This window comes from Rattus norvegicus, chromosome 4, assembly GCF_036323735.1.
Source record: "Rattus norvegicus strain BN/NHsdMcwi chromosome 4, GRCr8, whole genome shotgun sequence".
Taxonomy (NCBI): domain Eukaryota; kingdom Metazoa; phylum Chordata; class Mammalia; order Rodentia; family Muridae; genus Rattus; species Rattus norvegicus.
In genome coordinates, this window is record NC_086022.1 from 95,047,723 (window position 1) to 95,074,802 (window position 27,080).

Here is a 27,080-nt window from a genome sequence, read left to right on the forward strand (position 1 = left end):
GCGATACCAATTGTTGAGATCTTCCCTGGGGAAGACTGTCCAGCCCTCAGAATTCCTTAGTTGTACATAATCTTTTATGTAGGGCTGAGGTCTCCTGGCCATACCCCAATCCAGGTTAACATTTCTTTTTCTCCTTATTTTTACACAGTTTTGCTGGTAGACTGGATATAACTTCTGAAATTACTAGGAGACACAATCTCAAGCAAACTCTTCACAGCCTGATTTTCTGGCTATTACAATCTGTCTACCCTCTCTTCCACAATGTTACCTGAGCCTTAGATACAGGAAGTTTTATTTTGTTTCATTTGTTTGTTGGGTTGTTTGTTTGTTTGTGTGTTTAGATATAACCACTGGAACTGGTATCCACAACTTGGCATTTTGATTTAATAGACCAATTAACAAGCAAAAACAAAGGTGATTTTGTTAACATGTTAGTTAATATCATTTAAAAATAATGACGTAAACCTTGTGTTACTCATCTTCACAGCATAACAAATCCCCAGGTAGATCAATTTAAAAGGAGAAAAGGTTTCTTTCAGCTCGTGGTTTTGATCCGTGGTTAATTACTCAATCTTGTTGCTTTAGGTCTGTGACAACATGCTGCATCTAAGCAGGATCATAAGGCAGAGGAAATGATTCATCTAATGGCAGTAACTGGAATATAAAAAGTATAATGGGTGGAGTCCTTTCATCTCTTCTAGTGTCAAACACTGAATTACCTCACTTCCTCTTACAAGGCCTTACCTTCTAAGAATTCTAAGGCCTTCTACTGGTGCCATCAGCTATGGACCAAGCATTCGACATATGAGCCCTTGGGGAATATTGAAATTCTAAGCCATAAGAAACATCTGGATGGCTGATCTTTAAAAATGATATATACTGTGGATATTGGCAAAAATCAGAAAATGCACTTATTCTACTTTTGAAGTGAGGCATATACAGGTAAAATCTACTCATGCTTCCTGAGATAATGTATAAGAAGTTATCGTGCTTAAACTGTTCATGTATGCTAAGGTACTAGCCTCAACCCCCTATTTTCAACTGTTGCCCCCTTTCCCTTAGTAGTTTAGGGCACTCATGAGCTGCTAACATGTATTAAGTTGGTGAAATCAGACCAAGGGCTCCAGCAGAGGATCCACTACCAAGCAACTGACCTGGATATTCATATTAATGATCTATATCTTTACTTGATGCACCAATCATCTTAATTTCCACATATGAGTCCCGATCTTGTGCCTATGCCCCAAATCTACAAATCTACAAATCTATGCCCCTAACAATAGATGACATGAGGATCTTTTCATTCAGTCAGCTTATGTTTCTGGACCTTATCATAGTCTTACTTCAGGAGTTTACTACTCACCAATAAAATTATGGGAGTCCCATTTACCTTACATCCTTGCCAGCATAAACTGTCATTGTTTTATTGATCTCAGCCATTCTGACTGGTATAAGATGAAATCCCAGTCATTTTGATTTGCATTTCCTTGATAAGAATGTTGAATCTTAAGTTTCCTCTCAGGCATGTGTGTATCATTTTTTGAATACTCTGGTGCTACACCCATTTTTAAATTGCTTACTTGTTTTCTTGATGTCCAGTCTTTTAATGAAGTATATATTTTAGATATAAACTTCGATCATATGTACTTGGTAAAAAAATATTTTCCCATGTTGTAGGCTACTACTTTGTCCTAATGATGCTGTCCTTTGCCATACAAAAGCTTCTCAGTTTCATGAAGTATCATTTATTAATTGTCGATATTATTGCCTGAGTTACTGGTGTCCTATTCATAAAGTCTTTTCCTATAACAATGAGCTCAAGACTATTAACCTACTTTCTCTTCTATCAGCTACAGGGTATCCAGCATTAGTTGAGGTCCTTGATCTACCTGGAGTGGGGTCTTGTGCAGGGGTGATAAATTAGGATCTATTTGCCCCCTCCTACATCCAGCAATAAATTTAACCAACACCATCTGCATCCTCCTTCCTGCCATTAGCCAAATATTATGTGGTATGTGGTGGCATCACGCCATACTGGCTTTTTAATTCCTTTCCATTGCCTTTAACATTAGTAATTCTGTAAAGATTATATTATGACACACATTTTATAGGCAATAAAACAGAAGTCTCATGTAGTTAAATGAATTCTTTATGTTCATTCTACAAGCATATAGCAAAACTGACATTTGTGTGTGTGTTGTTGCTGTTGTAATTGTTGGCTTTGGTGAAGCCTAGAATTGAACATGACATTTCACAAAGGCTAAGTCTTTTACCACTGAGCTACATTTTCAGCACAAGAAATGAGTTTTAAATGAGTATTCTTTCCAAGGCTTTGACTTGTCATTTTAGTCATTTTTTTCTCTATGTTCTCTATCTAGTTCAGTATAAAACTAACTATTCAGGGGTAGATGACCCTAGTAAATCTATAATTCCCAGCAATACTCCAAAGGGATATGTTTAATATAAAATCTTTCTTGGTTAGCTACTTATAATATTCCTTTTTAAATCTGAGCTTTCTTAGAGATTTAAGTCTACTTTTATCTCATTAAGGCTGTTTTTAAGACTGGAGGAAAAATTGTACTACACTGTTTTGTTCTGTGGTATTCAAGACTGAGGGTTTTGTTCAATAAGTGTCTGATTTGAAGGGTCAGCTCTATATTACTAGCAAGAAAGTGATCTGTCTTGTTCTCAGATATTAGTTTCTAATAAATTAGATTTAATATCATATGGACATTTATAAGGCTGCTCTACATGCAGCATCATTGATTTAATATTGATCTGGTTCATGGCTGGTGTGTTTAATTTAAAAATACTATGTCACATTCAGTATTTAATGTGTTTGGCTTGATAGTATTTTGGCTCAATGTTCAACTGTCTGATTTGATAAGAAATATATTGCTTTGAGGCATGAAAAAAATTTCAGAGAATATTATCAGTAAACAGTAAGCAGAAGTATTATTGTGGAGAAATGATTATACTTTTAGTACAGAAATTTGAAGTGGCAATATGATCAAAAAGATACGGTAGTTTTATTTAGGTAAACAGAGTCTTCTTGACTGCATTTAATTAAGTAAACAGCAATGAATAGGCATGAAGGCCTTCTCAAAAGTAAATATTTTTAGCAAATTAAACATCAACTTTCTTGGGGCTTTCTTTGTATAAGAACTAGATTGTGTGTTTTGGTAAGCTCCTACTTAGTAAGTGAACAACATGCTCCTGTTTACAGTTTTTGTATATTTGCATTCTGAAAATCTCTAGCTTCAACATGTCACAATGAACCCTTCAAGATCTAACTGACCAGGAGGCTGAATGCAAGGCCCTTGGCAGTCTTCAAGTGTGCATTTGGAGTCAATGAATTTTAAACATCTGTGAACTATCACTTTGCCTATCTTGCCAAGAGAATAAACTTTAATGTTCAGTTGTGATTCCTCTTTCCCTCCAGGAAACCCCCTGTACTTCCCTGGCATCCTCCATTGTTCATTATCCTTATCAGAGCAGTTACTCTAGTGATTCTCGCTCTCTATCATGCAGTGCAGAACTCCTAAGACACTCTTCACTGACTATCCTCTTTTGCCTCTCAACATTGTTAGTGTGGGTTCATTTAGCTCTTTCCATTTCTTTTGCATTCTGTTTCTATCTGCCTTGGTGAAAATCCTTGCTAGGTACTTACTTTAAAGCCATAGTTTAGTTCTTTGGTTCCTGGTAGACTCTGTATCCACAGCGTGTTTCATGCTTAAATTTTCATCCATTGACTAGAATATTTTTGCTATTTCAAATACAAACAGAGTTACCGCTCATGCATGGAAAGCTTTCTGTTCACTCTCCCTAACTCAATGGGATTTATGCCAATTTCTTAACAATACCCACAGGAAAGACTAAAAGATACTGAGTTAACTGAAGAGACTGTGAGCCGTCTCTTGCTCTGTCTATCCTCCCATATATCCTGCGGGACAATTGTCTGAAGACGGGGCTCTCATCAGCTATGGTAAGAAGCTCATTTAGGCTAAAATTGTCCAATAGGAGAACTGTTAGGCTTCGCCTTTCCAGACCACACAGCTTGACTGCAGATTCCTAGCAGCAGTAGACCCCCATATACTGCTATTACTGCTTCTTCCTGTCCCATGGACCTTATTCTGCAGCTTCATGGAGCGACTTAGTCTCCTGCATCCTTCCATTCTTCCACTCCCCGACTCCTTCCTTTTTCCCACTCTCTCTTTCTTTTTAATATTTATTTTACTCTAATAAACATAGATGAAATTTTAAACCCCAGTCTTGGGAGGTTTATAATTAATACCTGATGAAAAAGTAATAATAATTTTCTGTCTTAAAGTTGCTGTGTTTTTGTTTCTTTTAAGCCAAACTCCTCCTGATTAATCTTCCTTGTTCTCTAAGATCTAAATTAATCCTAAGTAATTTTCCCTTAAGAGAGCAATTATAATTATTGTTTGTGTTTGCATTTTAATGTGCTTTATATTTATTCATTTTTGTTCTTACCAAAATACATTCACCTTGAAGGCAGGGTAATAATATTAATGTCTAACAAAAATCTAAATCTATCTTTCCCTTTGCCTTCATTCTTTCTATAACTTTTTGTTTCTCTTTCCATCTTATTCAACCAAAACCATCTCTGTCTCTCTCCCTCTGTGTGTGTGCCTGTGTGTGTGTGTGTGTGTGTGTGTATATGCGCGCGCGTGTGTGCGCGCGCGCGCGCGCGTGTGTATAAGAAATACAGTAAGTAGTATATTATCTACAGCTTCCTAATGCGTGTATATTATATTATTCATGTTCATCACCTCTAGGCACACAAAACTCATTTTAATTTGTTACTAAATAATTCTAACCCTCTATAGTGCTTAAATTCCTCAACAATAACATATACACTATAAAATAATGTAATAAATAAATATTGCTATAATATGTTACTCTCACTTCAACCCTAGCATTTCAGAGAAAAATGCTCTCTTTGTTCATTTCTGACACACGCACTCTGATGTATTGGAAGACAGTCCAGTCACAGCCATCGTGCTTAGATGGCGCTGAGCGTGAACCTGTAGTGCAGTTTGTAGCTTCAACATCTAATCAACTTGAGTACTCGACATAGCTTATTGGGAGATGAGAAAATGTTTAATCACTGTCACTAATGGACACTTTAAATATAAGGAGAGTTAAAAGTGTTTCACCTAAAATGTAGAGTTAGACCAGCCACTTCAGGTGTACTTCAGGTAAATAGATTACAAGTAAATTGCAGGCATTTATTGATGTGAAAAAGGCTTTTAGATGATTGCACAGAAACAGTTTTATCATCACTGAAACTCCATGTAATTTTATCCTAAGTAAATCTCACTTTGGATTGCATCATGTAAGTTTGAGATAAAATAAACCCTACACACTACCTTCCATCTGCTTCCATCAATCCACTGGAGAACAACATGATTATCCTCATGGCAAAGCAAAAAGTGTCTCCAGTTTCTATTGCTAGCCAAAGGAGGCAGCAAATGGATGTGACCTTTGGAACAATGCAAGAAGAACTCAAATGTCTTCTCCACTGAGCTCCTAGACAAGTTTACAGCCAGCTCAAGGCAATATACCTCAAGAACTGTATGTAATCTTGCATGTCTCCCATCACAGGATGACATTTGGGCTGCCAGAGCAACTAAAAATTAAGGAAACATCTAAATATGGAGAATAGATAGCAGTAAGAAGTCCAATTATGCTTTCAAGCTGCCTTCAAATGCTTAGATAATTCTCAGATGTATGTATTCCTGATGAAGTCAGGAGATGCTGGGAAGCAATGTCCAGGTAGCCATAGTTGAGCATATATTACTGCTGCCCAGGTGAAGAGATTTGATTTTGAATCTTTGCAAATTAGATAGCTTGGAAATGTGACAGTAAAATTCCAGAAGAACATGGGGAAAGCATCTTCACAAGTTCAATGACTTTAATCAAGGACAAATTTGACATATTGGTGTCTACAAAACTAAAAACATACTGTTTTTCAAAGACACTAGTAAAAAAATTTAAAAGGCAAGCCACTCAATCAGATAAAACATCTGCTATACATATATACAAACATATAAATGTATATACAGATATATTTACAAAGAATTTGCCGTTCAAAATGTCAATTAAAATATATCATTAAAAATAAGAATAAGGTTGAAAGAACTACATCATTAATGAATATGGACAAATAAACAAAGGAAGATGTATGTAATTAAATCATGTCAACACTACTATTAAGAAAATAGTAATTAAGTCACTATAATTTTCATTCCACATTTAAAACTTCTATGTTTAAACAGACAACATAATAAGAACAAATATTATCAAAATAGAAGACCAAGATCTTGCAGACTTTAATGCTGTAAATTGTATAAAACTACTTTGGAAATCTTTTTATCAATTTTTCTGCAAAATACAGACCTAGCCTATGACTAGCCATTTCACTCCCAAGTGTTTATCTAGAACACATTATTATTTCTTGGTTTATACTGGATTTCGGTTGGGTTTGTATTTGTTTTTCAAAATTCTTAAGATGCATCATTAAGTCATTTATTTGTGCTCTTTTTGATTTTTTTAAATACAGTCACTTGGGAATATAACTTTCTCTATTAAAACTGCTTTGTGTCCCAGAACTTTGGGGGAGAAGAAATGAGTAACACCCCGGAAAAAATGGCTGACAAGCAAAGCAAAGTTGAGGGCCTTAGGTTTAGAGTTAGGCAATGGGTGTTGACTCGGCAGGAGGGGAAGGGACAAGAAAGGACTTAGACTACAAACGGGGCTCATAAACAAACGTATGTGTCTCAGGTCAGGAGCTAGGCCAAACAAAAGCAGATTGTGAACTGTAATAGTCTCTGGATGGATTGTTCTTTAGATGAGCATGAGTTTTGGTTCATAGTTTGTCTTGTCAGATAATAGAATAGTCATTCCTACTTGTTTCTTTTCTTCTTTGTTTCTTTGATGTATCACTTTCCATCTTTTAACCATAAGGTGGTGGTTTCTTAAGTTAACTGGGTTTCTTTGGAGGCAACAAAAATATGGATCTTGTTTTATAGCCAATTCTTCTAGCTTGTGAAATGGAAGCCACGAATACTAAGAATTACTACTAATGACAGGTATATATTCATTTTGTTAATTTGGTGGCATTTTCTTAGATCTCTTGATTAATTGCCCCAATGTGTTTGTTTTTTCCTCTGTAGTCTTTTAGGTGTGTTTATCTTTCTCTTCAGCCTGAAGTATTTCTTTCTGCATCCAATTGAGATCTCTCATCTCTTTTTTATCATGCACAGATTTATTTCTTTTTCAACAGGTCTCTCCTATCTATCTGTCTGTCTGTCTGTCTATCTATCTATCTATCTATCTATCTATCTATCTATCTATCTATTTATGTATTATCTGTGTGCGTGTGTCTGTGTGTGTATCTGTGTGTGTGTTTGTGTGTCTTTATGCTGGGTATGCCCAGTATACAATCTGGGTTGGCAGTTGTATACTCTCAGAACTTGGAATGCATTTTTCTAAGCCTGTATAGCTTTGAAAGTTTTTATCAGGGCTCAGGATTGACTCAGGGATTAAAGGTGCTTATTATTAAAACCAGCTCAAGTTTCCACTATCATATCAGGTAACTCACAATTACTTATAACTCCAGTTCATATATAATGTTCAATCGTCTATGAGAGGGTGTTCTGTTTTCAAAGGGCAACAAATTGACAGTGAGAGAATGCCAAATTCAGTCATTTCACACCTGCTATAGCGAGTGAGCTCAGTAACACACCAATCTCTAGTCCCAGAGCTGAGAGATTAATTTTTCACTTCATTATAAAAGAAATTCTTTTCATTTGTTTTTTAGGAATATGTGCTTTGATACAGGCACTACATTTTCAGAATGAGCAGTATTCAAATACTGAGTTTCCCTTTACATCATCCTGTTGCAACTGCTCTAGCCTACATCTACCCATTCCCCTAAGCTATGTCTACATGATCATTCTTTTTTAAAAAATATATGGTCTAGGTGCTCTTAGAGTACATGGAGATAATTATATCCACTTAAAATTAGACTGTTATAAATTCAAGGCTATAAATTACATTCACACAATGCCTTTTCTCAGATTAAAAGCAAATGCCTTCAATTTGATGTGCCCAATATAGTAACTATTAGACTCATGTGACTTTAAATTTAAGTGTAATAGGATTAAAAAGTGTCTTAATTTTCTTTTAGTTAGTTTGGTAAAATACTCTGACCAAACAACTTCTGGAAAGGAAGATTTATTTTAGCTTATGGTACAGCCCATCATGGTATGGAAGTCAAGGCAGCTAATTTTGAGGCAGCTGGTTATATTGCATCCACAATTAAGTAGATCGCAAAAGAAGGCATGGGCCTACCCACCTCTATATTTCAAAATATTAGGAGGGAATGACACTGCCCACAATGGGAGGGTTTCCCCAATTCCTTCAACCCAATCAAGATAACCTCCCTCACCCAAATCCAGAGGTCTAGCTTCCAGGTTCTAGATTCTGTCAAGTCAACAATTCACACTAATCATCACAAATAGAATTAATAATGTGTTTCCTTAGCTACATCACTTGCCTTTCAAATGCTAGTGGTTACTATATTGGACAGCATAAATACAAATCACTGTCAGCATTTTAAAACATCCTACTGAGCAGTGCTCTCTGGCATGCACCTACATTACATAAATCCTCTAATTTATGCTATATCACAGTTAGTAGTAACTAATACATGTTTACCCAATGATCTAGCATAATATTCTACAAATACTTAGTCATTCCAGTATTTGAAGATTGGCAGATTCAGATTGTTGAATTAATAGAGTTCAAGGAAAAGAATTGATGCAACAGTAGGCACGTATCCCGTTTGAGGGCTAGGCACTGGGAAAGCGATGAGAGGCTGTGAAGAGGAAGCAGTCCAGGCACACCAGTAGCTTTCAGTTACATGATGTTCAACAAAACTAAAGAGGTGATGTGATATTGTGCCAGCATGACATAAGTGGAAAGCATAGAAATGCCACAAAGTCATCCAGAAGGGACATGAACACAGTCTCAAACCAAGAACACATTTCCAGGGAAACGTCATGCTTGGGCTGAGAAGAAATTTAGTGTATGTCATAAAGATGATAATTGGATTGAATCAAGGAACACGGAAGCATTCTCATCAAGGAGGAAAACAAATATTCAAGAGGAAAAAAAACAACAAACAGACACTTAAAGAATTAAATGAAAAATAAGAGTGATATTTAATATAGAAAATGAATCCAATTAAAAGTAAAATCAAATTACTCTTATGAAAGATAAATTATGTAATTTATTTTACAATGAAATTCAAAGTTATATTTCCAAATCATACTTTGAAGATGGGTGGTGTGGCTCATGTGTAATCTAAGCACTCTGAAGGTGCAAACAGGAGGCAACCAAGTCAAAGGAAAATTCAAAGCCTACAAGAAAAAGATATGGAGGTATTTCTAAGTAAAGGCATCCCTAGAAATGTCATTTTGCCTAACATAAATTATTCAAAAATTGTACTCGGTTGTCTATAGTCATGTATTTGCATGCATATATAATGTTCTTACATGTGTACATGTAACTACACACAGCATTCAGGCCATAATACTCTTACTCCTCTGCCTAGCTTTCTCCCATTTTTCTCTTCTTTACCTCCAGCCCCACTTTCTGCATTAAAAGGTGATCAATAGGATACATTGTATTAGTCTACATTTTTAATCTAAGCTTTCTAATAACAAGATAGCATGTTGCATACACTCATGTTTATATAGTTTTGGGTTACTGTTGCTTTTAGAAATAGGGTTATATTATGAATAATTTCTGTTACTTTTTCCTCATTCTATAAATATATAATAGAGACCATTCTGAGGCTCCCATAGCATGAAATGATTCTTTTAAAAGTCCCATCATGTTTCATGGTGCATTTTCATCCCTGGAGCAAAGATTATTACCACTGTGTCCAATTTAGTGCCACAGTAAACAGTGACACACTGAGTACCCTCTGTATTAATCTCACTCCCCCCACCCCGCCCCAGAATGCAAACCCTAGGAAAAGAATCATTCAGTCAAAAAGTCATTGGTATATCTTATAATTTGCATTGATATACCTTTCAGGGGGGGAAGGAAGTTTATTCCACCAGCAATGTGAGAAAATGCATTTTCCCATGCATCTGCACTAGCAGCGATACATGTCAGACCAATAGGTCTGAAACAGTGGCCCGCTGTCATTTTATCTGGTACCGGCATAACTACTGTTGTGACTGAGCATTTTTTCCAATGCTTGAAGGGCATGTGCCTCGATTTCATTTTTAATGGCTTCTCTGGAGGCTTTAGCTATCTCCCTTTCACATCTACTATCCTTATCTACTTAACAAGATTCACTCTTGGTCCACCGCATTCTAATTTTGTTCTAAAATTTCTCTGTTGTTTACTTTGAAATCTATTATCACAGAAATCTGTTTAAATTCTATGTAAAGAGTATAACTTTGTGGGTATCACTTTTTGGATTTCACAGTTAGTATAAAATTCATTTTATACATATACTGTATACACTCCTTCAGTTTTTAATTCAATAAGGATTTTATATTTATTTGAACTGTTTAATCTTTTTGGAAAATTCAGTTTTAAGTACCAAAATAAATGAGTTCAGGGCCAGGGATGTAGCTCAAACTCGGTAATGGGGTGCTTGCCTAACATTCATATGGTTCTGGGTTAGGGGTGTAGCACAGTCATAGTGTACTTGCCTGACAAGTATGGGGCTCAGGGTTCAAACCCCAATAATGAGTAGAAAAAATAGAAAAGATTGTATTTTCTAATTAGTATCAATTATACCAATAACCATTACTAACATATTGACTAAAGTTTTAGGAAAACAATCCAGAACACAGCCTATTCGGACAAAATCCCATCACAACAACATATAATAAGTTTATGTGTGTGCTGTGACTTTAACATAAAACATAAAAATATGGATTTGAAATGATATGTTATGCTATATTATTTACTTTTGTTGAAATGTTCATATTTAAACAAAATGATAATAAGTCCATTGACCATTAATTAATTACAATAGTATCAATGTGTGGCTAAAAACAATTATGCTTTTATTCTAAAAGTGATAATTTATAGCTGCATAAATAAGATATATATAAAAAACATTGTGAGGATATAATTATATATCATTGTATACTATAAAGTTTAACAATATTTTATTATGCTTTTTATGTCTGCTGATAAAGTAGCTGTTTTTAATCTCTTACAGCTCTGTAATTGATGTAGGCATTTTTGTTTGTTTATTTATTTGTTTCTAGACATGGTCTCAGTATGCTGTTCTAGCTGTCCTGCAATTCTCTATGTAGACCAGACAGGCCTTTGTGTGACTTCTTCCTCCTTCTTTTTCTCAAATTATACAGAGTTGTATTCATTATTCATATGGAAATAGATTATAAAAAAGATCCCAAAGGACACCATTCCAGGTATATCAAGACACATTATTTTTATATTTTACTCTAAATACCCAGGCATAATCTTAAATAGAAATGAAACAATCCAGTATCCTATGATCTCATGAGACAAACTGTGTTTCTAAGATTATATATGTTATGTTTTATAAAAATAAAGAAAGAATGGATGCGTTTGGTAGATGTGCAGTCAGGTGTTGAGGACGGGGTGCCTCTGCGGGCCCATGCTGAAGCATCCCTTCCCCTTGAGGGACCAGCCACACAGCAGTGTAGTATAGAATAGAGTTTAATCAGGGCATGGGGAGGGGAACTGAGGAAGTAGAGACAGAGAAAAGCAGAGAGAGAGAGAGAGAGAGAGAGAGAGAGAGAGAGAGAGAGAGAGGAGTAGAGGAGTGGAGACCAGCCATGAGCACATGAGCACACAGAGAGAGGGAGAAGGGGAATGAGGGAGGGGGGGGCAGGAACAAGGGGACAGAACAGGAGCAAGAAAGCAAGAGAGAGAGGAGGGGGAAAGCTGCCCCTTTTATAGTGAATCAGGCACACCTAGCTATTGGCAGTAACTGTGGGACAGAGCCCAGACAAAATGCCAACATTCCCCTGTTTCGGTTTAATTAAAAAGGAAAAAATTAGAAAGGGGTGATGGTGGAGCAGGAATAGGGTTGCCATGGTCTTTAGTTACTTCCTGCTGACTTTGGAGCAATGCATCTCTAGGAAACCGAGAAAAAGGAGTATGGGAATATTGGTCCAATCTTAGGAGAGTTGGCTGTTTCCTTGCTGTCCAGCATCTGTGGAACCATCTGTGGAGAGATCAGAAGGAACAGGTCCAGTAGCAGCATCTGTGTCTGTGAAAGAAGATTGAGGTGGCTGGGAGTTGTTTCTCTGGACCATCCTGGATGTAGTAAAGGCTTGGTCTTGACAAGATGATGAAAAATACATATATATTGTAGGTAGAAAATAAATACATTTGAGAGAAAAAATGATGGGTACATTTGGAAGTTTAGGTATATATTTGAAAATACATTTGAAACCCTTACATCTTGGTAGTTAGGAGAGAGGTGAGTCCCAGTCACAGGAACAGGAGAAGGATCCTACCCTCAGGAATCGATAGGTGTAGTTATCTGGACAGAGTCTATTTGGTCCATGAGAGGTAGATCTGAGTGAGCTTCCTGTAGCTTATAAGTTTACAGAAGAGACAAGTTTGTTAACAATATGTACAGTAAGATGAGCTTAGGGAAGACAAAAACCTTTCGTGTAGTAGAAGGAACAAGATGAGCTTTTTTTCTTCTGTCTTGGAGACTGAATATATATAATGAGGAAAAAATTAAGTTTATAATTAAGAGGCAAAGGAAACTCAAAACTTTGACCTTGTGAATATAGTTGATCATATATCAAGAGAAACACCATAAGTCTATAGTTAAAGTAGAATCAAATGAAACATATATTTGAGTATGATAGCTTATAGTGTAGATTCAGCATGAGAAACACTTTAAATTTAGTTAAAAAACAATCAAAGAAAATTTAAAATCTGAATTTATGTTGATATAATTGGATTGTACAGTGGTATATTTTATTAAGGTTAGGCAAATTTATAAGAACTCAAATAATGCTAAGACAGTGGCATTGCAAGAAGAGGAAATATGAAGCATTTCCTTGCCGGAAACTGAGTTTGGGTAAGGAAGTAAAGGGAACATTTGTGAAAGCTTACATCTGAACTTGTGTATTGTTTATCGTGAAGTCTGTAAGAAATGTGGCAGTCTGAGCTAGTTAACAAATCGATGAGCAAATACAGTAGTGGATTATCTTAGGATAGGAAGCTAAGTCTCTTCTCTAGCTGTCAAGGTACAGTTACCTTAGCTATCAATGTAGTCAGAAATCTGGGGAAGAATAATTTATAATCTAGGAGTCATATATTAAATGTATTAAAGTGACAGAGTTTCATTCGTGGTCCTAAACAATTCCCAGGTCTCTGTGGTCTTCATGGCAACTTGGACGGAGTCAGTCGGGCTTTCAAGTCCAGAGGCAAAGAGCTTTTACTCTGTGTAATAGATACGTGTGAAATGAGAAATTACCCACCTTGGCTTAGGCAGTGTGAGACATTTGATTCTCAGGGTATCCTGTTCTATCCACAGTGTAGACCAAGCCCTGGCAGTAGACAAGGCAATGGCAGTGTTTCTCAGTGGTCATCATACCACAGTCCAGACAGTCTCTGGTAGCCATGCATTTATCTTCTCAACACCTTAGTGGGTAACTGTCAAGCGTTGGGAGTCTCTATCGTAAGCTTAAACATTTAATGGTACAGTTAGTAGATTTCTGACAAGATTGAGAGCAGTATCTTTAAAGCATAAACTGATTATGGTTTCCCATTTCCAGATCTGCCCAGATCCTTCCCACCTCCCCAACTACTAAATCCTCATTCTTTCTTGCTCTTTCTCATTAGAAGACTAACAGGCATCTAGAAGAAGAGAGAAAAATGAAAACAAGATAAAATAAAAGCAAATGTAGAGACAGAAAAGCAAAGGGCCAAGGGAATATCACGACCAGAAGCACATACAGAGATAAAGGCACACGTTGGCACACAGAAATCCCCTAAAATCACAAGATCAGAAACCATAAAATACATAAGCAAAAGACCAGCTGGGGAAAGAGGAAAGAGGAGAAAAACAGAAAAGGAGAGGGAAAAGGGGAGAGGAGAAGAAAAGAAGAAGCAGAGGAGGAGAAGGAGCAGGAGGAGGAAGAAAAAGAAGAAAGAGGAGAAGCAGAAGGAGAAGAAACAAACCCAGACAAAGTATTATGAGACAAAAAAAAAATACCATTGAGTTCATTTTGACTTGGACATTTATTGCAGAACATGGGGCCAACTCTTAAAAGTGGTTTGTATGCCAATTTTTCATCATTTCTAAAGGAGCCCTAGAGATACATTCATGTACACACGCATTTGCACAGACAAATTTACACATACATAAATAAAGTGAATAAATCTTGCAAACTAAAATAATTCATTAAAATATTTCCTTCTCAGCAAATATCACTAAAAGGATTTACATGCAGCAATGAAAGTTCAAGACAAGTATCACAAATAGAAAAAAAATGAAGACATTTCAAAATGGTTAAATGACCATGGTAAACGCCTTTACAGGTCTTCCCAGAGTGAATTTTATCTATCTAAAAGATGGATCAATTCCTTTTACCCCTTCTGTCTTCTTTGCTCTAGTCAAGACGCCTAGCCAGCATTGAGATTACATTAGATCAGCTGATTAGTGATTTCTAATGTTTTCAATGTCTCCACAAAAACTTACTGACCTTGATCATCTATGCACTTATGAAGCAATCATCAGGTGGCGAAGGTTTAGACTTCGTGAATAGATCAACACGTTGTAAGAGAAGTGAGTTAGTGAGTTATTTCCAGAATGTGTCTATTACAAGTCATCGTGACTCTTCATCTTTTCTTGTTATCCTCCGTTTCCCTGGCTCTTGCACTTTTTCTGCCTCCTCTTTCTCAAGGCCCTGAGGGGACAGATGTGGTGGGGACATCCCTTTTGCTGCTGAATGTTCCAAGATCCCTTTCTTTGCATTATACCTGACTCCATCTCTGTATTAGTTCACATCCGCAACAGAAAGAAACTTCTCTGCTGATAACAAGGCGATTACCTATGACATTAGCAAAGTGCCATTAGGAGGAATTTTAGTGCCACAGTTTTTTGTTTGTTTGCTTGTTTAAGGGTATTGTTTGTGTTTTGTTTTTGTTTATGTTTGAGAACAGTAGTATTTGTTTTGCCAACAGGAGCCTGAGCTATCTCGTCTCAGGTTCTTGGTCACACAAGGAATGTCAGATATGGGTTACACCTTAAATCAAATCAGATATTGCTTGATTATCCCACAAACTTCAACCCGCCACTCTTGTAGATGATCTTGCAAGCAGGACAGCATTGGAATTTAAAACCTTCTCTCTTTTGCCATCCAACATGAAATCCTTTGTTAATTGTGGCTCTTCCAAGCCCAGTTTCCTTGAGTCTAGCATCGCTGTTGTGTGATGACATCCAAATAACATGTTCTTCATGAAAGTAAAGTTTCAGTGCTAAAACAGTATAGACTTCACCCAACAGGAAGACCAGGGCTTAATCTTGGATAGATTTGACTCCAGTTCTCCAGAGTGATGTCACAGGTTCTCTCCTGAATACCAATCACAGCCTTGGCTCCTTAAACTCATCATGTGAGTTAAACATGTTAAAGATGTCTATCATAGAAACGCCCTGAATCACCTCGCTGGCAATGCAGGTCCAAAATGGTTATAAAGCAGGAAAGTAATTTTAGCTTGTTTTCAAACAAGTTACAGTATTTCAAAAACAGCTGCAGTATTAGTAAAGAAACTGACATTTTCCTAACTTTACACACTACAATTATTTAATATTTTTGAAAGTGCTAACTGTTCTCTGAGGTTTTGTCCCAGTCTACACCTAACATTGAACGATTCAAGGGTATCAGCCCATTCTTTGCCAGCTTCCCATGACTTTTTTAAAAAAACACAATTTAACATAATTAAATACTCATAATTATACTATTATATGAGTATAGAAAAGAATATTTTTGTTTTAACATAATTCTTTTATGCCCTGTCATTTTCAATGTTTTTCTATAATAAAGGACATTCTTTTGTCCTTTACTTCAAAGCGTAAGTCCTAAACATTTTAGCAACAGCCATGTCTTAATTTATTACATTTGTTTATTTAGTACATGTTTGCATGTGTGTTAACAGAAGACACTCTTGAAAAGTTAGTGTTGACTTAATTTTAAACATTTTCATATCTTGTTTATGAAAGTTTGTGCCATATGATGACTATATCAAAGTGAACTTGAAATTTCAAATAAAGCACACAAAAGTATGGCAGGCCAAGAGTTGAAGCAGCAGTAAACAAAACCATACCTGTGTATATGCATGTGCATGTGTGCATGCATGTCTCTGTGTGTGTGTGTGTGTGTGTGTGTGTGTGTGTGTGTGTGTATCCTAAACACTCAAATATGGACGTGAACATTATTTACTGTGCTGCATAAGTTCAGAATACTGCTAAATTATCAATCTGCCTATAGTGGAAGAGGGCAGCACCTAGGTCCACATGTAATAAATATTAAAGCCATCTCATCTTGAGGATGTAAATGGACAGTGAATTACAAGGACCACTATTACATGAGTTAGAATTTATTTTGCTGACCTTATTCTCAGACCTTTTAATCTTAAAGTTTTCCACTCTCAGGCTTATTTTAATTGCTAAACATTTCTTCATTCTGATGGTGAGAATCAGAAAAGCTTAGAGAGTAATGGTCACATAGGGTTTTGCAATCACACAACGTAAATGAACAGTCATCATCCCCACAGTTTAACAAACACCAACTTTTGCTTTTAAAACCTCAGTCCTTTTATCTTAGTAGTGTGGTTATAGAACATCAAAGAAGCTGCATTTCACAGCTTATGTCACAATATATTTATTTACATAAATGTTGTTTCTCAAAGTCAATGTTCTGTGCCTTAAAGGTGAGGATTACTGCTCCTCACCTACTTTGGCTTTCCGGTGGATAATGTCTCCATGAAAGTGTGTCTTTAAGATTCTGAAATGACTGTAGCAGATGTGATTGAGTTCCAAATGACCACTGATCAGCAGCATGGCTTGGAGGAAGCTGGATCACTACATCTGTGACTTGGCTGCCATAGACTCGGGTGTCTCAAAGTGTCAGAAATATCAAAGAAATTCATAGGAAAGAGTATTTTATGAATCTAAAGATGTCTTGCATTTTATCTATTCTCATAAAAAAATAAATACTGGATGCTGTCAATCAGCAAACATTTTACCTTACTGTTTTCATTTAAATCTCAACTTTCCAAAATTGTTCCCAGTGAATGTCCTTAATAAAAGATTATGATTGCTATTTTTTGTGGATTTGGGTTTTGATGTGAGCCTATACGAATTTAGTAAATTAAAGCTTCATATAAAAATGAATATTGATCTCTCAATTCATATTAAGTTCTGTAGAATGGTAGATGGTAAGTGTATATGCTTATAGTTTGGGCTTTCTCAGTTACCATGGAGGGTACTACGTAATAAACTACTGAGTGTTTTTTTCATCATTTCATCATGGGAGTACAGAATAGGAGCATGGGAACAACGACAGTCCACAAAGGGAAAGAAATGTGTCATCTTCCAATGAACACTGAGGAGCATTAGTTTTCAAATATATTTTTTCATTTTTCTCTTTACTAGTCTAGAAATGCAAATATTTGAGAAAATAATATTGAAAGTTTACCTTTCCTCATCTGACAGGAAGAAACTTGCAAAAACGATGTTTAGCTTAGTAGAGTGTGCGTGAAGGAGAAGTGGTCTCCATAGACTATCTGTGTTTAATCAGCTAGGTACATAGATGTGGAGCTTAAATATTTGAATTTTTGTACAACTATTTCAGTCACCAGAATAATTGAGCAAACTGTCTCGGTTCCTCTCCATGAAAATGTGTTTCCTGTGTGTTTCAACGGAAGCTGGGTAGGACTGTGTAATGTGCTACAGCCATTGTGCAACTTGTCCCAGTGATCCACCTGTAAATAGATTATGGAAAAAGCTCAAGATGTACATCACTCTTAAAATTTCAGTCTAACAGGATCCCTGAGAACTGCCAGCACACATCTCGATGGAAAGTCCTTGAACTGAACATGAAGCAATTCTGGGGCGACACTGTAGGAATCTAGCAATCAAACGCCCTCTGAGGGTTATCGTCCTCGAACTGTTGTTACTCTGGAACTGCTATAAGGCCTTCTGAACTGAGCATCAATAGATATCAAAAGTCCACCAATCACAACAGGACCTGTTTTTAAACAGTATTCTTTTTCAATTTCATTTTATTGAAAAGAGTTTTTTCGAGCAATATATTCTTGTAGCACTTTCCCCTCTTCCGACTCCCCTGAGATCCTTCCATGTCTTTATTAAGGGAGAATTTGATACAATGTGTACCATATTCATGACCCAATGACTTCTCCTACATCCTCACTACCCACCTAACTTTCAGTTTTCTTCATTTTCCCCAATTAGGTCCAATTTCTCCTATTCTTAGAAAAGGAGTATGTCCTGGACCTACCAGGGCTCACACCATTGAAGAAAGATGTCTTTTCTTCCTTAGAAGCTATCAAATGCCAAAACCACCTCGCTAGTGGTGGGATTCTGTGCCCACCCACCCCCTCCATGCTACGATATTGTCTGGTGTGAGTTGCTGCCACTCTTGTCCATGCCACCACAACTGCTCTGAGTGTATATGTTCAGCTCTCCTGCTGTGTTCAGAAAAGAATGTTTTCCTGAAGGTGCGCTCCTCTCTCCAGCTCTTATGTTATCTTTTCCCTTTCTGCCACAAAGTTTTCTGAACATTAGGAAAATGGCTGTGTCCTGTCCACCGTCTCTTTTTCTCCGTATATTAACCAGTTGGGGAGCATGTCTTTGTCTCAAAGCCACCTCAAGAAGAAATTTCTCTGATAAAGAGTGAGAGAAGCACTGATCTGTGGGTATAGCAATAATTCATTAAATTCCTTTGTAAAACAATGTTCACACAGTATTAAGTTTTCCCCCAGGGCCAAAGACCACAAGTTCTTGGATGCATTAAGAGTGCTGGAAATGCTCACTGATAAGTGGATATTAGCCCAAAAGCTTGGAATACCCAACATATAATTCACAGACCACATGAAGGTCAAGGAGGAGGAAGACCAAAGTGTGGATTCTTCAGGCCTTCTTAGAAGGGGGAACAAAATACTCACACGAGGAAATATGGAGACAAAATGTAGAAGAGAGATTGACGGAAAGACCATTCAGAGACTGCTTCACCTGGGGATCCATCTCACATGCAGTCACCAAATCCAGACACTATTGCAGATGCTAAGAAGTGCATGCTGACAGGAGTCCGATATAGCTGTCTCCTGAGAGGCTCTGCTAGAGCCTGACAAATACAGAGGCAGATGCTCACAGCCAACCATTGGACTGAGCACAGGAATCCCAATGGAGGAGTTAGAGAAAGGACTAAAGGAGCTGAAGAGGTTTGCAGTCCCATAGGAAGAACAACAACATTAACCAACCAGACCCCCCCCCAGAGCTCCCAGGAAATAAATCACCAAAGAGTACACATGGAGCAACCCATATCTCCAGCCGCATATGTAACCAATGATGGCCTTGTTGGGCATCAATGGGAGGAGAGGCCCTTGGTGCTATGAAGGTTCAATGCCCCAGAGTAGGATAATGTCAGGGCAGGGAGACAGGATGGAGTGGGTGGGGGGTACCTTCATAGAAACAGCGGGAGGGAATTTAGGATAGGGAGGGGAAACCCAGAAAGGGGATAACATTTGAAATGTAAATAATAATAAAAATAAAAATCCAAGAAAAAAGAAAAAAAGAAAAGAAAAAAAGTGTTGAGAATGAGCTCCATCTCATGGAGCAGACATTAATCAGGAAGTTGGTGGTTACTCCCAAAACATTCATGTTACCATGACAAATTGACATATCCTGACGGACCAGTCATTATCATAGCATGCATAGTTTAAAGATTGTGAGATCTTTGAAAGTTTCATTTCCTCAATAGTGTACCACAGCTTCTTAATACTTTGGGGTCTAGATATGGACAACAGTGGCAGTAGATAACGTTTTGTCATCTTTCTCACAATGGGGTCTGGAATATAAGAAGAGGAAGCACTCAGATATACTCTTGCCCTTTGTTTAATCTAGACAAAGCCCCACATTAGCGAATAAATCAATGCCATTGATTTAGGCTCCTAATCCAAACATGACCTCAAGAACAAGAGTTAGTTGAAGTCCTCTAAAACATCTACCACCTAGTCAGATGGATTGGATATTTTCGAGACCAGCCTCTCAATTATTTTCTCTCTTAAAAAGTGGCTGTAGACTTTGCTGATGAATATTTTCTCAGTAGTTTAAATTTGATAGTTTAAAACCATTCAAAGGACAGTGCTTGCATGCATTAAGCAATGAAAACCTGCCAAGAACATTTTAAAAATTATTTCATTGGTCTTTCTATAGGCTATCATCGCACAATTTTAATGCTTCTCTTTAAAAATGCACTCATAAAGCTTCCTAACATTAAATTTGTAGAATAGTGTATGCAATAGTAATGATAATGTTGTCATATATTGGGGTACAATGGCACAGCTCACAAACTAGTAACTATAGCACTAGAATACTTCTTAGTAGCAAAGTGGGATATTCCTAACCATAGAGGACCTTTTTCTTAGGAAGCAGAAGCAGGCAGTTCTCTGTGAGTTCAAGTTTAGCCTGGTGAGTTCCAGGACAGCCAGAGCCACATAGTGAGACTCTGTCTCAATTTATAAGAAGAAAAGAAAGAAAAGAAAAGAAAAAGAAAGAAAAGATGTAGCAACAAGAATAACAACAACAATAACAATTATTATCATCATCATTATTATTATTATAAATCTTCAACTGCATTGTTTGAAATGATTTGAGGAAAACATGTTTTATCATTTATAATATACAATATAATACATATGAAAAACATTATATATGTCAGTTTTAAAGCATCTGTACTCTGGGAAATATACTACACTTTATATAGAAAAGGTTCTCATGTACGGTCTTTAAGACCTATTAAAATTCTTAGAAAATAGTAGTATTTACTGTAAGTGGATTTTTCTCAAATAATTTATATTTTACTTGTAAATTATAGGACAGCGGGTTATATGTATCTGTCTACTTATACTTGGTCTCGGTTAAAATACTTTCAAATACTTGTTCAGCTGATTCCTGAACAATTCTTCTTGTCATAAATTAATATAATTTTGTCTCTATGTCATAAAGAAAGGATGATGTCATGTTTTTGTTTCCTCTGTTATAGCATGGGCTAACATGCATGACATAAACAGCATCATAAGTGCCACGTTGAAATAATAGCAGGCATCATTTTCTTGACCAATTGACAACACCATTAGACTTATTAATGACTTGCTCCTTGTAGGACTCTATATTTCTTTATATTTCTTTTTTATTCTGAAATAAGGTCTCACTATACAGTTCTTGCTGCCCTGTAACTCACTCTGTAGACCAGGCTAGCCTTAAACTCACAGAAATCTGCCTGACTTTGCCTTCCTAGTGCTGGGATTAAAGGCATACAATACTATGACTGGCTAAGGACTATATTTCTATTTCACTGAAAAAAAAATGTTCTCTTCCTTGTTTAGAAATAATAAAAAAGCTAGGCACTGGTGGATCACTCCTTTAATCCCAGCATCTGGAAGGCAGGGGTTTGTTTATCTCTGACTTTGAGTTTAAGGCCAGCCTGATCCACAGAGTAAGTTTCAGAATAGCTAGGCCTATACAGACAAATTCTGCTTCAAAACACAAAACAAAACAAAAGGATTATATAAATGACTATTGTAAGTATTGACAAATGTCTTAAAGAATTATTTCAATTTTTTTGAGATAGTGTCTCATTGTTTAACCCTGCCCGGTCTAACACTCACAGAGATATGACTGCTCTGTCTCCTGAGTTTTGTGATTAAAAGCCACCATACCTGTCAAATAATCATGTGGCACAGCATTTTTAAGATTGTTTTTAGTTGTGTGATTGTGTGTGTGTGAGTGTATGTGTTTGTGTTTGTGTCTGTGTGTGAGAGTGTGTGTGTGTGTCTGTGTGTGTGTGTGTCTGTGTGTGTCTGTGTGTGTCTGTGTGTCTGTGTGTTTGTCTGTCTGTGTGTATGTCTGTGTGTGTCTGTGTGTGTCTGTGTGTGTCTGTGTGTGTTTGTCTGTGTGTGTATGTGTATGTGTGTGTCTGTGTGTGTCTGTGTGTGTCTGTGTGTGTGTCTGTGAGTGTGTCTCTGTGTGTGTGTCTGTGTATCTGTGTATGTGTGTATCTGTGTGTGTCTGTGTGTGTCTGTGTGTGTCTGTGTGTGTGTCTATGTATGTGTGTGTCTGTATATGTGTGTGTCTGTGTGTGTGTCTATGTGTGTGTGCAAATGTGTGTGTGTCTGTGTGTGTGTCTGTGTGTGTGAGTATGTGTGTGTATCTGAGTGTATGTGTGTGGGTCTGTGTGTGTGTGTGTATATGTGTGTGTGTGGGTCTGTGTGTGTGTATGTGTGTGTGTGTGTGTGTGTGTGTGTGTGTATGCATCCCCTCAAGAGACAGAGGTACCTGAAGCTGGAGTTTCACGGTTGCAAGCCACATGAACTTGGGTCCTCTGGAACAATAGGGAACACTTTTACCCACTGAACTACTTCTTTGACCCTACTTCAGTTTTTATGAAGCTCCACACCTTTGTAAGATGCAGTTTTCCAGTACTGTGTTAACACTGAACCAGCGTCTCTTTTCCATCTTCTTTTTCATGTGTATATGCATGTTCAAAGGTATAGAGGTACACATGTGGATACGCGTGCACATTTGTGATGTTCTGAGGCCTGAAGTTGGTCTTGGGAATTTTCCTCCTTCCCTCCTGACCTTACTCCTGTGGCAGGAACTCTCTGTCAAATCTAGTCAGTAATGTGGTTAGTCTCTCCAGTCAGCTGGTTCTGGGGAGCCTGTTTCTGCCTGCCAAGGCAGAAAGTATAGGAGAGCTGCCCTGCCCACCCTGGATCTACCTGATTCTTTGATCCTTTGTTTGCATAGTAAGCAGTTTAGTCATTGAGCCATTGCTGATGCCTTCTTTTCTTTTTAATAATAGTACATTCTTCTTTTAATATAAATAAACTTAACTTTAGAGTTAATTATTTGTTCTACTGGGAAAGGGAATAACATTCGAAATGTAAATAAGAAATACTCAAGTTAATAAAGAAAAAATAATTTAAATAAAAAAATTATTTGTTCTATGAAGTCCTTAAATTTTATCTTTATCTTTAATAGTTTTCTAGACAAACTATTGAGATATTTATCATAATTGCTTCTTTTATTGCTTTTTAAGTTTTAGATTTATTTTGTGTACCTGAGTATTTTGCCTACATGCATATCAGTGATCCTGTCAATGAGTAATCCACTAATGAAGTCCATGCCCTCATTATCCATCCACCTCTGAACAGTACGACCAGCTGCAGCCTTAGTATTCCACGCATGACCTTTGCATGGTAGAAAAGACACGACAAATCCAAACTATATCGGCAGGTTCCCATATGAATTATTGTTGACTGAAAAAATTCACTAAAATATATTCTAGATGACCCACTATGAATTTATGCTCCCAACTGATACAGAAGATTGTACAATTGCATCCCTCCTTGTAATGACCATCAAGGAAAGGGGCTTCTTTGGAAAGGAAGATATGGCATAAAATAAAATTTTCTAACAAAACACTCAAAAAAGACTTGTTTAGGCACTAATTGTAAGACCTCCATAATTGTACTTGGAAAGAGGTGAACTCAGTTGGACAAAAAAGGCAGAGTGAAATTTATGGATAGAGCAGTATTAGTAATTTCTCCTTAATGTGAATTGTGAGCATTTATGTAAAACATAGGTCATGAGGAAGCCATGGTGGGTGTGAAGAAATGTGCCTGGTTTGGAGGCAGCCTAGTAGCCTAACAGAATCAGCATCTCTCAACTATTGTAGAAGTATAGTTTTTGAGGGTCCTACGAATGACCATCTAAGTGGTAGGACACACTGCGAGCTTAGAAACATGTCTTGAACATTCTTGCATTCCATATGACAACTATAAGCCACACTGCCTGAAAGCATGAACACAAGTCTACCTTCACCACACTTCCAGAATTTAAGACTAACAGAAACAGAAATAAGAGTTTACTTAAACACATATAGCCTATAATTTTTGCATATACCGTTGTAATACTTATTATCCTATGAATTTTTAAGTCCTATTTTGTTTTTCCCCCATAATTTCACAGGTAAAATATGGAAACTATGCTTTTGTATGGGATGCAGCTGTGTTGGAATATGTGGCCATCAATGACCCCGACTGTTCCTTCTACACTGTTGGAAATACTGTTGCTGACCGGGGGTATGGCATCGCACTGCAGCATGGCAGTCCCTACCGTGATGTCTTTTCACAAAGGTAAGACTATTAAATGATCTATATAAAAAAGGAGGCGATTTAGACCTTAAAAATATATTAGACCACACTGTCTCTTCCATCACGTTTTCCTTTGTGTTACAAAAGCATTGCACAAATAACGGTTTCTAGAAGTGTGTCTTACAAGAAAATTCTTGTCTAAAACTTGTACTGTTTCTCCAAAAATAAGAGGAAAGTATTGTTGTATATAACTCCTTTTACTCTCCAAAAATTGCATGTGCCAAGTAGAGTATATGTGCTACAAACTACAGCAGACACTAGGCAGACTAGTCTACATGGTAGGAAGTGAACAGCATGAAGTTGTGGGAATTAACTTATTTCTAGAAACATTAAAGCCCAAAATGTACTTCAGGACCAAACTAGAATGCTAACTTGCAGATATATACATGGGAAATCTTCATCTGAATTTAGTGAAGGAAATGGTAAAACCTTTAAAATTCTCCATCTGGTATTAACATGCATATGAAGTGCTCATCATGGAACCCAAGGAAAAGGTTATAAAGATAATACATCCAGCTTCGAACTAGAATGTTCCATGACAGGGAATTGTTTAAGAAAGTTTGAAAATATATTTAACTAACATTAATAATTTCTGTTGAAGAGAATTACACTGTCTCGCTCTAGTTACAAGACAAATTTTGACTTCAGAGAGAGTCACTGTCTTCTAAGTCGAGATATCGTTTACGTGACACTAATTGTTCCTTCTATTACTTGTTACTCACTAGAAGATATTGCCAGATAAGAGAGGCACTTAGGTTCGGACTGCAAGCACAAAGCATAAATTTCAGCTGAGGTTATTCAAATCATAGATAGCAAAAAAGCAGGAAAGTCAGAGGTGCAATGCATAATTAAGCCACTATCTATATGAAGTAGTGTAATCCTAACATAATATTCTAAACACTGTTATTAACCTCATGTTACATTTGGGAAAACTTATTTGAAGGTTTATAGTTTTCCAAAGTCACAAAGCTGAGAGGCAGAGCTGGCCTTTGAACCCATGCTAACATGTCAACAGCCTACCATATGTAGTTGGGCTGAACTTGAGTAAGTTCATCCAAAGAGCCAGCATGCCTGCCCAGGTACTTGCCTTCACAATAGAGTGCTGGCATCTGTTTCAGTCAAATGTAGATGGGTTTTAGACATATAATCAGCCAAACTGAGAAGCCTCCATTAGAAGAACAGAGTGGGTGATAAAAACTGAAACTGTCTTACAGCAGCTGAGCAAAACAAACCATATGCCCATCAGAAATGGAAAACTGAGATAGTGCTTCAGGATTTTTTCTGTCCCATCATCTTTTCCTGCAAGTAGCTCACAGCTCTAATTAACCAAGATGATAGTTCTTCCTTCATAGAAGAACCTTAATTCATCATGACTTTAATAGGTAGACTCCAAATCCCCTCTTACCTAAGTTATTTGAGCAGCTGGAGCAGGAATTACAACCATTGTGAGCCTTCTCGTGTGGGTGCTGGGGACAGAACTCTGACTTCATGCAAATAACTGAAATCTGGAGGTTTTGATGAGTCAACAGAACAATGATAATTACTATGCTCAGTTCCACCTCCCTAAGCATCCTTCCTTGCAGAAATAGGGTGGCTTGCTCTGTGAGCAAACGATGCTAACAGCATCAACACGAGCAACAAGCTTGGTGTGCTTCTCATTCCTCTCATTCATAAAAGAAAGAAATCTATCCGTTAGCATAACTGTGCTTCTGTCCCCTCCATATAGGGAGTTAATCTGAGGCCATATTTATCCCAGCCTGAGTGATCTGTGGTAGGTCTGAGATGGCCTGGTGAATGGAATAGTCAACTGTATTGTCCCTACAACAAATCTGAAGGAAAGCTGAGCCATATTGAAGAGTCCAGGAACATGGGGGGAAAGAGTCACAACCCATAACCCAGCACCTAGCATTCACCACACCCTTGTGCGAGGCACTCCTTTAAAGTTTTCAGGCTGACTAACTCCACCCCTTGTCCTCAGAACACATGTAGGTAGGTGCTATTGGCGTCCCATTTTACAGTCAGGAAAGCTGACAAAGTAACAGCTCTGCTGATGGTTAAATTATCGTTAATAAGTGGCTGGGCTGGGATTAGAACCTTCAAAGTCTGAAATGTGAAAGGAAGATGAGGAGGGAAGACTCTATGTTCGTACCTGGAGGACTGTGAATAGGAACACAGAAGGAGACAGGATGAGGAGAACGTGAGAAAATGCGTTTGTGTGCACTGAATTTGTAGTGACATCTAGATGTCTGTGTGAAGAAAAAAATCAGAAGTACGAGATAGAAGGTTTAGTGGGATGGATAAAAGAGATGCAGAGTTAGGGTATAGCTGTCTGTATAAAGTAAGAAAGAGCCATTGGGAGACAGTGTGTTGAGAGTCAAGCCCTTGTTCTGACATTAAACAGGAAAGAAAGATGGAAAAGAGTGTTTTAGAATGAGTAAACACAGCAAACTCTGAACCTTCCATTCCGAGGAAGGATCATTCCTGAGCTGTGTGAGTATTCTGTGGCTATTTTATTTTTTTAATAAATCTCAAGGCCAGCTCAGCTATGC

At 37.2% G+C, this 27,080-nt stretch overlaps 1 protein-coding gene across 3 annotated transcripts in view; it reads left to right on the top strand.

The window, feature by feature from the left end:
* The window catches only part of Grid2 (glutamate ionotropic receptor delta type subunit 2), a 1,477,190-nt gene that overhangs the window by 1,302,558 nt on the left and 147,552 nt on the right, over positions 1–27,080 (top strand). For all 3 annotated transcript variants that reach the window (NM_024379.2, XM_017592903.3, XM_039108399.2), the window contains exon 14: positions 24,347–24,513. In NM_024379.2, coding sequence (NP_077355.2) covers positions 24,347–24,513 — 167 coding nt within the window. The remainder of the gene's footprint in view (positions 1–24,346; positions 24,514–27,080) is intronic.